Here is a 17,028-nt window from a genome sequence, read left to right as displayed (position 1 = left end):
TGGACTTAGAAATTTTCTAAGTGTCCTAAAATAATGTCTTACTTTGACCAAGCATAACTTTCTCAATTTTAATCAAATGAAACAAACTTTATATCTCTAAAAATCTTGGAACAAGAGGAACAACTTTCATGTTGGAGAAAGTTTTAAATGGAGCTTGCATCTTGGTGGATAATGGGCTTAAAGTGGGTGTAAAAACCATAAAAACTTGCCCTAAATGGAAAGTCAACTATTTCCAAATTTAGTAACTTTTCAAACTCCTGATTAAATGATGAATCCATGATCCAACCTTGATTAAATTTCACATGTAGGCTACCTTAGGCACGAAGTTTGAGATTCCACTTTCAAAATGTCAGGAGTTGACTTTTCTGGCCCCACAGTTGACTTTTCCCAAACTGTCTGATTCCCGATTCCATTGATCAATTGAAGCACCTCTGGCTCAAATAAAGAGCTGATTTTTTTGTATGTAGACCCTTGTGGACATATGGAGGGCCATGGAAAAGAGTTTCACCCAAGGAATCATAAATAAACCGATTTTATACAAAACCCTAGTTTCAGGGCAAAAGTGACTAGGAACTGATTGCACTAATTGTCAATGGATCTTTGTGAGATAATTGTGATTCTTCCTAGGACAAGATGCCTCTCCAATCATGACATGAATGAGCCCCCTTTACTTCCAACCAAACCTTGCCTGTTGCAGATAGCCATGAAACCCTGATTTCTGATTAAATCCAGATGCACACTCTGAGAGCTCTAAATCTTTCACTGATGAACTGTAGACCACCATAAGATACATGGACCACCTTGAGATCATTGAGACTTGTACATGTGGAGAATGAGGTCCAATTCTCAGTCTTTCTTTGTGTGGGCTTCTTCTGTTAAGGAGTGATCAATAAAACCCTGATTTCCCAAGTCACTGATGCAGTATGCGATGAGTATGACCTAGTATGATGCTAATGCAGTGTGAAACAAAATCCCATGCTTCCATAAAAATGAAGGGTAAATTTTGGGGTATTACACTAAGTTAACATAACACCAACATTCTTATTGACCGACCTCAGATAGGTATGACTTCTACATAAGCCTACTTACGATTGCTTAACATATCGCTAAATTTGCCCTAAGGCACAAATTAATATACTAACTTGACAACTAACATTTAATTTTCTTGTAATTTACTTTAATGCAATTTAAATTCTTCAACTTATTCATTCCTTGTCATTTACATTCATGCAAATTGTTTATGCTTCAATTATTTTCTCTTTGCTCACTCGGGCCTATGTTTATGCTTCAGTTATTTTCATTTTTTGCTCACTTGATCCATTATATTTTGTGCTTGTGATATATTTGTGCTTGTGATATTTTTGTGCTTGTGATCATATTTTGTTTGTGGTCTTAGGACCTTAAAACACTTAATAAAAACAAAAACACTAAAAAACACATTGGTGGACTGTTGGATCTTTGTCTGTGACTTGATTTGGACCTATGGACTTAGAGTAGGCAGCATTCTTGAGCTATGCAAGAAAAACTTGGCCAATGTCATTCATCTGACACAAGCTTGAGAGACTCCCTTGGGTTTATCTAATACACTCTTTCTCTTTGTCCAAATTTTTATTTTGATCTTATTGTTATTATTTGATGTTTTCTCTTTGAGTATGTTTCAAGGAATTTTTCATCTAATACATATAAAAGGACATTGAAGATTTATTGCTTTGGAGTGCTAGCTTGGATGATTGATTATATTTATTTGATACCATTGGGTTTCTTATTAATTGCTTGGATGATTATGGCTTTGTTGTTTTCTTGATAATCTAAAGGAAATGAGTTTCTATCTGACAATATTGTCTTGTGGATGCTTTCCATGGATTAGATCTTTTCAACTCAGAACTCTTAATCTTGTATAGGATAGCCTCTTCATCTCCACCTCATTCTTCTTTAATTTCAAAATCTCCCTCTCATTTTCCAAACTTCTTTGCTTGTTGTTTTTTAACTTAGACTTGTTTTAATGAGTAGAAACCTTGGCCTTATGCCATTGATTTTCAAACTACTTTCTTAATCAAACTTATAAGAAGACTTAATCATATTAACTTTATTTTCAAAAAGACCAAAAAGAATTAATAACCTCATCTAATCATTTTGGCCACTTGGTGCTTTTTTCCTTTTAAACTTTTCAAAAAGAAAGCATTTAGATTTGAGTTATCCTTAGTTGAGATGTAATTCTCCAATTTCATGATATGTTGAGTGTAAGACTTTCCATTTACTAGGGGTTAGAGGCATACTTGTTAATTTAATCCAAGTTGAAGCCATCCCTCTTAAATGTGGTAAATCCCTTATTATCGATGGATGTTTGGTTGGGTATTCTCCCATTGATAACAAAAGATCTTTAAGCTTTTGTTAAAATCAATTTCCCCATCTTTGAAATTTTTACCACGAACTACGAGGTTTTGATCCCTCATTTATGTTGGTACGTAGGCATAAGACCAAAAGTCTTATCAAACACAAAAAATGTAAATAATGAATTCTTTTCTCATCCCATCATTCTATTTTAAAACAAACATATTTTCAACCAAAACAAGTACACACAAAAAGGGCTCCCTAGGAGTACCTAGGACACTTTGGGTGCTAATACCTTCCCTTTGTGTAACCAACCCCCTTACTTGTAACCTATGACATTTTATTAGTTTTGATTTGAAAAAATTCTTATCTTTGGGATTTGTTCGTACTTTCTCCCATTTCCTTTGTAAATAATAAAAACGCGGTGAAGACTCTGTTTTTATTGACGTTGAGTTAACAATAACTCAGTGGTCATGAATTTACCGCTACAATGATGACGATGATGATGATGATGATGATGATGATGAATTTCTCAACAAATTTGATACTTTACAGAATGAATTAGTAGAGAGAAAAGTGTTGATTGAGGAATTAAAAGTATTCAAACAAATTGTAACTGTTAAATAGTGAGTTGTAGATAATGAGTTGCAAAAAACTCAAAAAAATATTAATTAGTGTAAGTTTTTTTTATAAATATAACTTAATGTTTCATATTAATATTTTCTAAATAAAACTAAAAGGTTATATGTTTAGTGATAGGTTGGTGAAACAAGCATCCCACATAAGTTATAATAAACTAAAATATACATATCACCTCAATTAGAATCTACAACTTGTTGGTGTAAGCCCTAGAGACTAATACTTTTCGTACTTGTATCGAATTATTTATTAATAATAAAAGGCTTTTCTTTATTATGTATATTTAATAAAGTCTCTAGAATAGATAGTCTGTTTAATGTATCAAGTATGACTTAATCATGAGCTCCCATTAAACATAAGGACATTATTCTTAAAGTATCCGTAGTCGAGCTTTGTTGTGAAGTGGGATAACATTAAAGCATTAAGACTATTATGTATATAGACCGATGATCACATCTCATGGATCATGGATAAGGAGTTATCAAGTCTTAAATATAGGTATGAATATTAGGAGTAATATTTATACTGGATTGATCCGCTATGAGAATACTATATAGAATGTTATGCAAAGTGTCTTAAGTTATTCTCATGGTGATAGTGGTGTATACCATCCTTCGACCTGAAGCCACTATGGAACCTAGATGTAGAGTCCAGTGCCTTATTGCTGATCAAACGTTGTCCGTAACTGGATGGCCATAAAGACAGTTGATGGGTACTCCACGAAGCATGCTGAGGGATATGAGTGACCTAGATGGAATTTGCCCATCCCGCGTAACATGATAAATGTCTAAGGGCCCAATATTGAACTGGACAAGGATGACACGGTCTATGCATTGTGTTCAATATAGACATAAGGGCAAAAGGGTAATTTTATACATAAGTATTATCACAAAAGGATTTGTCAGATCACGTGACATTTTCGTGCCTTGGGTAACAATGATGTGTTACTAGATACCGCTCACTGTTTATTATGTTAAATACGTGATTTAATATAATTGCCAATGTCGCGAGAACCTACAGGGTCACACACAAAAGGATGGATTGATGAGAGATAGAGTAAATAAGAAACACTGTTAGATACGGTGCACTTAAGTGATTTTTAGAACATCGTAAGGTAAGATGCACTTAAGTAGAATACGAAATATGGTAAGGTACCACACGCTTAAGTAATTTTGGTATATCATAAGATATGGGCCACATACACTTATGTGGGATTTTTATCTTACAGCCCACACAAGTGGTTCTATAAATAGAACCCTTGTGCAGAAGTATTTGTTCAGCTGAAAATTTCATTTCTCTCTCTCTCTCTCTCTCACTCAAAGCCTTCATTCGTAGCAGCTAGCAGTGAGACTGAAGGATTCCGTTCGTGTGGATTGAGTAGAGGCGTTGTCACCATTTAATATTCGTGATCACTCCTTCGATCTGCATCAAGGGTTTCAATCACCACAAGAGGTAACAATTCTATCATTGATCATGCCCATTCGTAAGGATCACTAAAGGAGAAAATTTTAATTTCCGCTGCGTTTTAGATCGCTATTCTCCTTCACAATTGTGGTAGAATATTATGCGTTATCTCTTTCACTATGATTGGAACATACAATTGTGGTTAAATGTATAAATTACCCAAAATGCAGGTGTTGGAAATCGAACCCATGACGATTCCACCTTTTACTACGACTGATACTAACAATTGTGGCAAAATATTGCGCATTATTTTGTTTTTATCACGACTACTAGCCCGTGATGGAAAAACAACACTTACTACCACACCTTTCGTTATCACAAACCTCGAACCATGATAAAATCCTTCTCCCAACCATGGTAAAAAAATTGTTTTTGTAGTAGCGGTTTCCCAATATAGTTGTAATGTTAGGGTAAATTTGTTTTTTTAAGTGTGAGGTTGTGTGGGTAGAGATGTGACTAGCATGAATGAAGATATGGGTAGTGGAAGAAACAAAAGATGTAATAGCCAACCCATAACCATAAGGTTCGGAGATATGGGAGATATACATGCAGAATATGCAATTGTGTGAGCAGTAGCTAATTGCCGCACTCCACTTTTAACTATCAATTTTGTGAGGAGAGTCATAACAAATTCATGGCTTGAATCCATAATTTCTTGATGATTATCCATTCATGTGTGGATATTCCCCAATTTCATTTCCAAATTTTAAGTAACAATTTGAAATCTCTCATCAATTGGGAAAGTGCAATTGAGTATTGATTGTTTCGAGGACTGTTTTTGGGACAATTTGTCAATTTAGGGACTGTTTTTTAATATTGGGTAAGGACTTGTAATTTCAATGTAGGGTTTGTTTTATTATAAAATGGAGTTGTAATTGTGTATTAAGTACTTTAGGAACTGATTTTTCATTTAGGGGTTGTTTTTTAGTATTGAATATGAATTTGTAGTTTCAATTTAGGTACTAATTTATTATGAAATTGATATGTAATTGAGTATTAGGTATTCTAGGGACTGTTTTAGGGAATGTTTTTTTTGGTAGTATTGAGTATGGACTTATTATTTCAATTTATGGATTTTTTTTTGTTAATTTCACTGATCACTGAGTATTTAATATTTCATGTGATTTATTACGAAATGGACCTGTGTATCCTGCTACATCACACTTTTACTTTAAAATACTATTATGATTTAACAATATAAAATATTTGGATTGGATGTCAGTATAATACTTCTTTACACTGACAGTGCACTACCTTTAATCTCTTATTTAAATGGTTGTGCAGTAGAGAAGTGAGGTGTAAAAAAAAAATTAGTGGTCGCTGCATTTTTTTACTCTAGCTCTGCCACTACTTTCAAATATAGGATTGTGAGGGTCTCCCGAGTCCTTCTAGTTCAATTGTGAAGTATCTCATTCTAATGATTAAATATGCTTTTATTATTTGAAGATTTAAAGCACACTTCACTTAATATTAATCAATTATTTGACAAATATGTTTATACGAAAGATGTAAAACTTGAAAACAAACAAACCCTTTTTATGAATTATATTGAAGTGAAAGTACCTATATTGTTAATTTTAATAAGTGACCTTATTATGTATGTCTAATAAGGAAAGAGGGTGAATTATGACCATGATATAGGAGAAGAATATATATTGACATGCATCATTTAAATAAATTGGTTTCCAAAGAATTAATAATATTTCTAACAAACTTTTGTTTTAAAAAGAATCAGTGATGTGATATATGTCAAAAGGGAAAACAAGTAATTAACTACTTTACTTGAAATGTTATTTTGATAAATATGTCTTTAGAACTTTTACATCTAGAATTTTTTTCTCCATCCAAAAACATGAGTTTTGTGATAATTCCTATACACTTGTGAGAGTAGATGACTAATTTTACCATACATGGACACTATTTCTTTCGCACAAAAAGGACAAATTTGTTGTTTTTCAAAAATTAGTTATGGTTATCCAAAACTAGAAAAGATTTAAACATTGCATTTATCTGAAGTGATAAGATGAATTTCAAAATATGGAATTTGAGCATTTTTGTATTGAGAGTGATATATATCGTATTTTTTCTTCTACACGAAATCCATAAAAAATGGAATAGTGAAACGTTAAAAAAATATAGATCTTCTAAAGAGCTATAACGAACGATGCTCAACAAAGCCAACCTTTCTCAATATTTATGAATTGATGTACTAAAAATTATTTGCTATGAATAAATCTTTGATAAAGTCAATTCTAAAGATTACACCATGTGAAATATTTAAAAAGAATCTGATATTTTTCACTTTCATTTCTTCGACTACAAATATTTTGTCCTTTATAACGGGGTGATAACCTTGTTGAATTTGAGGGTAAAGTTTATACATCTCTCTTTCTTAAATACCTTTAGATATTATTTGAATGCAACTAACATTTTTTTAACTAAGTTAATATCACTCTTAATGTTGAAAATTAAATTCACTAACAATACGAATAATAAATGACTTATTTAAATATTGCATGAATCAGATACTAATATGACCTCGTATTTCACTTTTTGAAACTAAAATAGAGGACTATCCTATTATAAGTATATCATTGAGCAACAAACACTTTTCTTACTCATATCTTACCAACCTTTACCTATCAACCACAACCAGTCTAATGTCACCCCTGCAAAAATACCACATAATAGAAACAACACCAATAGATTCCCCAATGCATTTTGTTCTGGACCCTAAAAAAATATAATAGGTCAAAATATGAAATTTGAACATGCCTCAACTTGAATAAACATTTGATATACTCTCACCTTGTAACCTTTTGGTGCAGATGTGATAACACAAACAGTGAGGTAACCATTGGATAACCCCAAGAATGATGTCAACATTATCATCCATCCTTGTTCACCATACTTAGCAGTGAAATAAAATGCCGGAACAAGTAAAAAACGACATAGAATCGCTACCGTGATCAACTTTCGTGACTCCAATTTCAAGAATTCTAAGAGTGGAATGTATCTTCCTATTAGATCCCACACATTATACATTGCAACTAACACAAGCGCGTACCTACAAAATTGGACCAATAATTGTTTCTTGGATATAAAATCGTAAAATTTAAAAAAATTAAAATACACTAAGTGGCGAACATACCAAGTTCCCAAACTATGTGCTCCGGTATCTTCGAAAAGAAACCCAGGAAAAATAGATAGTGTCAATGCATATATTAGGAACATGTCAAGTAAATAATCAAAGTTTTCGATTAACAATTGCTTGTTTCCTTTCCTCTCTTGTGTTTTTGTACGATCCTCATCCTAAAATAATTGAGAAATTCTTGTCACATAAAAGTGAACGATAAACAATAGAAAAATTTGTGACACAATTGAAAGAGCAAATAATAAAAACAGAAAAAAGAAATATTACTTCTTTAGATATTGTTTGGATGCCACTAGCGGCAAGATCTGGTAAAACAGTTTTGCATCCTTCTGAGGCTGCTTTTGTTCGGTAGTACTTCACAATTGGTATTTTTGGAAAAACAAATGCATAGAGAAGAACACATAGAAGTTCAAAGAATGTTGATATGGCAAAAAATAGAACTGCAATGACAATATATATAGCATGGTGAATGAGAGAAATGGTCATAATTATGTATAATTCAATAGAAAAGTCAAACTGAAACATCATTAACAAAATCTGTATAACAATAGAGAAAGAAAAGTTGAACTTACTGGCTCCTTTTCTAAGACCGCCCTTAGAATTGTTAAATGTTGCTTTTGTTATTAATCTTAAACCAGATGTTAATACACCGGATGCAGCCAAACCAGCCAGAAAAGACTGTAACAATAAAATTATACGAATTGAAATCATTTTCTATAGGCGTGTCGCGATGTCTAATAAATGTCAGACCGACACTTGTATGACATTCGTAGGATACATGTCGAAAAAGTCAAATAAGTGTCGAAAAATTAAACAAATATTCTCAATTTTTTTTCTTGAGTTCGATATATTTTGAATCAGTGTTCGATATCTATATGACACTCATACAATATTCGGTAGCAATTATAGTTGCAAACCTGAACGAATTCGGGTTGCATGTAAGACAAATCTCCCACCATTCCACCTTGAACATGAGCATCTGCAATTCCAAAGGCACCACTAATTGCACATATACCAATAAATGTTCCAAGTCCTCCTTTACCTGATGTTGCTAAATTCAGCTACAACAAATTCATTGAAAAAATTACCAAATCAAAATCATCTTTAAATAAAAAGTGTTTAGAATTAATTCAACAATATGAATATATAGAACTTACTATTAACACCAACAAAGTAGCTACAAAAAATAGGGTATATCCAAACAAGTTTCTTAATCTAGTATTAACTTTTGCCTCATTATAAGAAAGGATAAAAAGTGTTCCAACTGCAAATGGTTGGTATACAAGTGTAAACACCCTCGATGGATGATATTTCTGCACACAAAAATATTAAATTAGAAGAAAAGAAAATGTTATAGTAAAAAAATTCACACTTAATAAAAATATGATTTCTGCAATTAATCGTTTTTATCCAATAAAAAGTATTCTCATAAGAATTGTGTTTTACAAAATTAAAATAAATAATTTACCGGAAACAAGTGCATATAATAATCTTCAATTGTGAGCATACTATTCCAAGAGAAAAGACATCCATTGCCAAGAAGCCAACAAACCACTATAGCCACATATTTTCCCTATGAATTCCCAATAACAAATTAAAAATCAAATTAAGAAGAACAAAAAAAACTCAATTTACATTCTAAAGATAAAATACTAGTGGATCAAATTCAAGCATAAACCTTAAGACGTGTTGAAGGCTCAATGTTGACCATAGCTCTATGGTGGATTATTATTCTCTTCAATCAAACTTCTAAAAAATGGAGACAATCTCAATTCAAAAAAAAGCTTCAATGTGTACATATAACTCCAAATAAGTCAACTATTGTCAATTATATATTAAAATATACTTAATAATACACTCAAATATAATAATATGGAAATCAATAAGTGGAATTTATAGATTAGAGAGTTTATGGTAAATGGTTTAGTAGGGATAATAATTCAATAGAAATGACTTGTAAGTCAATGCATGTGTTTCTTATAGGACAATCTCTATGAAACAGCTCTGAATTCGACACTATTATAATAATAATAATAATAATAATTCATATGCATCAATTAAACGATATTTTAATATTAGAGATGGTGATTCACGGTAAGTACTTAGACTTGTATTTGGAAAAGTGAATTCGAATTCTTTCAAAAATAGTTGAAAATCAAGAATAGTTGTAAATCACATAAACGAATATAGAACAAACACTTTAGGAAGACAATAATCATTAATATGTATTAAAGAAAAAGATGGAGAAGGAGCTTACTATTTTAGTAGAGGCAAATTGAAGGATCCAGAAAAGTGCTGAGAAAGAGAAACATGAAGTGCAAGAAGAAAGAGTGAAGAATCTTTGTAATATATATAAAGTATGATTTAGATGTGATTAAATGATACTATATTATTAATTGGATATTTCAAAATGTGAATTCAACGTTACGGTGGAAACGGCCATAGTTACTTCAAGATAATGTCGGCTGGTGTACATCTATTTAAAGATATTATTTTATGAAGTTTAATTCTTTTGATTTTTCTGTATATGCATATCATTTTGGTCTCTTATTTTAAATTTAAAAATATAGTTTTCAATTTGAACTCTTATTTTAAATTTAAAAGGTTTTACCTTATACCCCTACATTTATCATTTCACCCCTATATTTTATAAAAAATACCAATTTTATCCTTATATATTTTTAATTAATTTATTATTTTATTTTTTAAATATTTTTAAAATTTTATTTTTGTGTACCGGAAGACTTTGCAAAAGAGTTCCGATAGTCATTTTTCAAGTATTTTTTAAATATTTTTTTATGTATCGGAAGACTTTGCAAAAGAGTTCCGATAGTCAATTTTTGTGTACGGGAAGACTTTGCAAAAGAGTTCCGGTAGTCATTTTTCAAATATATTTTTTGTGTATCGGAAGACTTTGGAAAAGAGTTCCGGTAGTCAAATTTTATGTACCGGAAGACTTTACATAAGAGTTCCGGTAGTCTTTTTCAAATATTTTTTTATCATTTTTTTGTGTACCGGAACACTTTGCAAAAGAGTTCCGGTAGTCATTTTTCAAATATATTTTTTGTGTACCGGAAGACTTTGGAAAAGAGTTCCGGTAGTCAAATTTTATGTACCGGAAGACTTTACATAAGAGTTCCGGTAGTCTTTTTCAAATATTTTTTTATCATTTTTTTGTGTACCGGAACACTTTGCAAAAGAGTTCCGGTAGTCAATTTTTGTAAACCGGAAGACTTTGCGAAAGAGTTCCGGTACTCATTTTTCAAACATTTTTTGACTTTTTTTTTTGTATACCGGAAGACTTTGTAAAAGAGTTCCGGTAGTCAATTTTTGTGTACCGGAACTCTTTTGTAAAGTCTTCCGGTACATAAAAAAATTAAAAAAATACGTGAAAAATAACTACCGGAATTCTTTTACAAAATCTTCCGGTATGTAAAATAAAATTTAAAAAATATTTAAATATTTAAATAATAAAATAATAAATTATTTAAAAATATATAAGGATAAAATTGATATTTTTTATAAAATATAGGGGTATAAGGATAAATGTAGACGTATAAGGTAAAATTTTCTTCATATATATCTGCCTTTTTGTTTGGGCCAAATACCTATTAGGCCTAACTAAACTGTTAAAACAAATATTGTGTTTATTGTTTGTGATTTGTGCTTCTATCTTTTCTTTATTTACTTTTTTTCTCCAACATATCAGTTTTTAAATTTTTTCTATCACCATTCTTAAATGATATAACATGGTTTGATTTTATTCTGGAGCTTTGGACTTTATATCTATCAAGCAAGTCAAGTTTGATTATAGAGTTATGATATGTGTCATTATTGGTAATCCTTGAGATATAGGGTCCGTTTATTTTATTTCTTTAAAATAATTTTTATAGTATAATATTTTTTTACGTAAAAATTTTTTATAAATTTTTTTATAAAAATTTTAAATGAAAATTTGGTTTTAATAGTTATTCTTAAAATGGTATTTCATCATTTTATTGAAGAAAAAAATTGATATCAAAATTTTAAAAAATCACTTAATTTTGAAGCTATTTCAATTAGTTTTTTATAAAAATTATTTTTGAAATAGAACCTTTTAAAAAAACTGTGATTTTGACTATACTTTGATTTTCAATAATGTAGGTTTATGTCATAGTATATCAAAATTAGTTTTTTAATTTATAAAAAACAAATTTAAAAAAACTTGTAATATTTTGAAAAACATTTTTGTAAAATCCATTTTCAAAAATACAAAGAAAAAAAATCATTTTCTTAAAGCTAAAACAAACTGGTCCATAAATAGATGCAGGTTTTGGAAGATCGAATTTAGAAATCAAAATATTATAAGTATGAATATTATTTTTGATGAGATCCCTATAAGGATGAAGTGCAAAGACTTAGAAGTAAAATAATCAGAAATGAAGGTAGAGAAGACTATGTTTGAGGCGGAGGTTCCTACTAGTGAAATTCGAGATGAGGATGAAGTTAAGGCTCCCTCTTGCAGTTATAGAGAAATGACATGTATGGAAACATTTGAAAGCAAATAAGTTCATAAATTATTGAAGGCGTTAAATGATGAAATGTATTCATTGAAGAAGAACTATACTTAAGAACATATGAAATGGTTGGATGCAAGTGGATATTCAAGAACAATGAAGGTATTATGACAATTGAAGAACAAAAGAGTAAATCAATACTTTTAGAAAAGGTTTTTATTCTGAGAGAATTTATTACCATAAAATATTTTCACATATGGTAAAATATTGATTTATAAGGGTACTTATCGCTATTGTAAATCAATATAATCTTGAGCTGGATCAAATTGATGTTAAAAGAACGTTGTTACACGAAGACCATAAATATACAATTTACATGGAGCAACCTAAATCATTTTTAGAGACCAACTCTAAGACGTGTCTCTTTAAGAAACTTGCATGAGTTGAAGCAAGGTCCTAAGAAATGGTATCTTCAGTTTGTAAAATTTCTTCTAAAACATGGTTTTGTGAAAAATGGTTATGATAATTGTGTGTACATAATGAAGAAGAATGATGAATTCATTCTCTACTCGCTTCTATATGTTAATGCTATCTTTTTGGACAAATCTAACAAGAAAGATATAGATAACCTTAAGGGGAGATTGAATTCAGAAATTTCTAAAGGACTGAATTATACTCATCACAATGTAGTTACTTGATGTAAGTGATGGAAATATTTGGAATACTTGATGCTAAAACCATTAATGCTCATTTGGATCATCATTATAATATTGCGGTTATGCAATATCCTCAAATCGAAGATGCAAAGAATATAATGGAAAGTATTACCTATGAAAGTGGAGGTGGAAAAATCATGTATGACATGGTTTTTAGAACAAACTTAACATATTCCATTAGCATACACTACTACAAAAACACATTTTATCTTGGGCGTGAATGAGATTTTACCGCGGTTACACAGACGAGGTAACGAAGGGAAACACGAAAACTTGTCACTTTATTAGTTTCTGAATAATCAAGAGGATAGTTTAAATGGTGTTTGATTTGATCCCCAAAAACAACATTTTTTTTATTTTCAAAACTATGTAGCGTGTGCCACATACCTCTCACATTTTTGTTAATAATCGAGAGAAAAATATCAGCATTTACGTCTATTTGATATAATAATCGAGGGGTATAACCTATTTTTTTTATCATTTATAATATGTTTTAAATATCATTTTGACTAGCCTATATCATTTTTTAAACAGAAACTACAAATTTTGTGACATAATCAAATCATTTTATTTTATAAGAATATAAACACATAATACCAAATTTACATTGTTTACAAAACCAAATGTACACGTATCCAAAATGGTACACCAAGAGAACCTATACATATTTGAAAACATGTTCATATAATGCTTACAATACCTATAATGACATTTAGAATACACAAAACCTCTAGTAAGAGAACCTATACCTATTTAAACTTATATTTCTTTGAACCTACCTATAATGACAAAGCCTCTATACAGTGCTTACAACAATCAAGAAAAACTAGTATTGTTGAGATTCATAATAAGATAGGAAGGCACTGACCTAATGCGATCGGAGGTCATCTATATCCTTTTGTGAGAATGGTGTTTCGTTGCTAAACGGCTATAATTTAAGCAAAATTTAAATTATGATAACCTAACAACAACAACAACAACAATAACAACATTAACTTAAAAAATATAAATAAGTTATATGTATATGGATAAAGTTAATATCTTAACCTATGAATTCATAATGCCTCTGCAGACAATATCTAACACATGTCTTATAACATTGTATCCACACGAAAAGCTATCGAGTTGTTTTCATGACTACAAATATTTTTTATTTAGTTACTAATTAATACACACAAAGCACAAGTAATACATTAGCAAAAATAAAAGAATATCAAAGCACAAGTAATACTTACTTTTGGAAAATTGAACCTTGACTTTCTACCTTGTAGATTACGTTTCACAAAATTATATCCCTCCATAGCTCTCTACATGTCGGTAAAAATTAAACATGAATAAAATCTATTCAAAATTAAAGGTAAAATTTGAGTATTACAAATAATTTTGCTTATCTGATCAAAACGTGATGCATCTTTTCAGTAAGTTTATTGTGTAATGAACATAACATAACTATAATATTTTACTTCAGACATATTATAACTAGTTTAAAATGTGAACGGCGTAAACATTCAGAATAATTAATAATATATAAATTTTAAGAAAATAAAAATTAATATATACTTAATGCAAAAGTCAAATCTTTATGTTAAAGTATGAGAACAATGAATATACATTGAAATCATAGTAAAAGTTATACTTATGAGCACCACAATTGTAGTAGGTTATGTCCAGCCAATCACCTGCCTTCAAAAATTTTAAACACAACTCTTAGGAAGTATATAAGCTTGTTCTGGTTTATGTTTTAATGTAAACTCGCAGATGTCTAGAATCTCCTATATCATCCTTGATAGTCTCTGAGTGTTATCTAGTTGAGGCTGTGTGGTTTCAATATTGCGTTATGAGACAGAACAACCATCTTTCGTTCTTGAACCACCCATAACAACTTTCTTAACGAATTTCTCAAGTATGTCCAACTGATCTGAAATTGAGTGGTTGAGTACATCCATTGATTTTAATTGATGCATCATAAAAACAATTGAAATACAATACAAAAATTAAAATACACAAACAATAACAACAACATATAAACAAACTTTTTAACTTATACTTATACCTCAATCACATTGTGGGTACACTTCTCCTGCACTTCCTCAAACAATTTCTCTCATCCTCCTCAACCAACCTCTCTCGCTCCTTTTGTTCCCTCTCCCTCACCTCCTGCAAGATCCTCTTCTACTCCTCCTGTAACATCATCTCCTACTCCTTTAGACGCCTCATCTTACGTTCCTTCTAAGTCAACTTCTCTATCGCCTTCTAAGTCCACTTCTCCTACTCTTGTTCTAATACCTCCCCCAACTTTCCAACAAATATCTCATCAACTTCTCTCTGAAGGTTTACTTCGTTAATTGATTGTGATGGTCCAAAATGTAACTTTAAGTCGACGCCTCTTCTAAGATCACAGACACGTCTAACATGCTCCTCGATTCCAATCTATTCTACCAAAATGTCATGACGATCTCATGAAACGAAGATACTAATTTTGGATTGTTAAACTAGTACATCTTACTGAAGGAGAAGGGCGATCCAAAACGCAGCAGAAATTAAAATTTCTCCTTTAGTGATCCTTACGAATGGGCATGATTAGTGATAGAATAGTTACCTCTTGTGACGATTGAAACCTTTGATGCAGATCTACGGAGCGATCACGAACGTTGAACGATGACAACGCCTCTACTCAGTCCACACGAACGGATTCCTTCAATCTCAGTGCTAGCTGCTATGAATGAAGGTTTTGAGTGAGTGAGTGTGTGTGTGTGTGTGTGTGTATGTGTGTGTGTGTGTGTGTGTGTGTGTGTGTGTGTGTGTGTGAGAGAGAGAGAGAGAGAGAGAGAGAGAGAGAGAGAGAGAAGAGAGAGAGAGAGAGAGAGAGAGAGAGAGAGAGAAAGAGAGAAAGAGAGAGAGAGAGAGAGAGAGGGGGGAGAGAGAGAGAGAGAGAGAAAACGAAAATGCAACCGCAATTAATGCTTCTGCACAAGGGTTCTATTTATAGAACCACTTGTGTGGGCTTCAAGCTAAAAAGCCCACTTAAGTGTAAGTGGCCCATATTTTATAATATACCCAAAATCACTTAAGCGCATGGTACCTTACCATATTTCATATTCTACTTAAGTACATCGTACCTTACGATGTTCTACAATTCACTTAAGTGCACCGTACCTTACGGTGTTCCTTAGTTACTCTATCTCTCATCAATCCGTCCTTTGTGTGTGACCCTGTAGGTTTTCACGGCATTGACAATTATATTAAATCACGTATTTAACATGATAAACAGTGAGCGGTATCTAGCAACACATCACTGCTACCCAAGATACGAAAATGTCATGTGATCTGACAAATCCTTCTGTGATAATACTTATGTGTATAATTACCCTTTTGCCCTTATGTCTATATTGAACACAAGGCATATACCGTGTCATCCTTATCCAGTTCAATGTTGGGCCCATAGACATTTATCTTGTTACGCAGGATGGGTAAATTCCATCTAGGTCACTCATGTCCCTTAGCATGCTTCGTGGAGTACCCATCAACTGTCTTTATGGTTATCCAGTTACGGACAACGTTTGATTAACAATAAAGCACTCGACTCTACATCTAGGGTCCATAGTGGTTTCAGGTCGAAGGGTGGTATGCACCATTTATCACCATGAGAATAACTTATGACACTTTGCATAACATTCTATATAGTATTCTCATAGCGGGTCAATCTAGTATAAATATTACTCTTAATATTCATACCTATATTTAAGACTTGATAACTCCTTATTCATGATCCATGAGATTGATCATCAGTCTATACACATAATAGTCTTAATGCTTTAATGTTATCCCACTTCATAATAAAGCTCGACTACAGATACTTTAAGAATAATGTCCTTATGTTTAATGTGATCTCATGATCAAGTCACACTTGATACATTAAACGGACTAGCTATTCTAGGGACTTTATTAAACAAACGTAATAAAGAAAAAGCCTTTTATTATTAATAAATAATTTTATACAAGTACCAAAAGTATTGGCCTCTAGGGCTTACACCAACAATCTCCCATTACCGCTAGAGCCAATCAGGCATATCCCTAATGCCTATAGATCTAGTATGGCCATCATGCTTCTGCTTTGCAAGAGGCTTTGTCAGTGGGTCAACAATATTGTCAAGTGTATATACTCTGCATATTTTCACATCTCCTCTATCTATTATCTCTCGAATGAGATGATAACGCTTAAGTATGT

At 31.5% G+C, this 17,028-nt stretch overlaps 1 protein-coding gene across 1 annotated transcript; it reads right to left on the bottom strand.

Annotated features, from left to right (window-relative positions):
- Positions 1-6,918: 6,918 nt before the first annotated feature.
- Positions 6,919-10,038, bottom strand: LOC127086815 (equilibrative nucleotide transporter 3). Its single transcript, XM_051027631.1, has 10 exons — positions 9,846-10,038; positions 9,267-9,337; positions 9,057-9,161; positions 8,746-8,901; positions 8,506-8,649; positions 8,161-8,266; positions 7,856-8,028; positions 7,586-7,746; positions 7,243-7,501; positions 6,919-7,167 (listed from the first exon to the last, which is right to left on the bottom strand). The coding sequence occupies exons 2-10, from the start codon at positions 9,297-9,299 to the stop codon at positions 7,060-7,062; spliced, it is 1,245 nt and encodes a 414-aa protein (XP_050883588.1). The 5' UTR covers positions 9,300-9,337; positions 9,846-10,038; the 3' UTR covers positions 6,919-7,059.
- Positions 10,039-17,028: the final 6,990 nt, after the last annotated feature.

This window comes from Lathyrus oleraceus, chromosome 5 (assembly GCF_024323335.1).
Source record: "Lathyrus oleraceus cultivar Zhongwan6 chromosome 5, CAAS_Psat_ZW6_1.0, whole genome shotgun sequence".
NCBI classification, from domain to species: domain Eukaryota; kingdom Viridiplantae; phylum Streptophyta; class Magnoliopsida; order Fabales; family Fabaceae; genus Lathyrus; species Lathyrus oleraceus.
The sequence above is the reverse complement of the archived record's forward strand: the minus strand, read 5'-3'. Positions and strand labels throughout refer to the sequence as shown.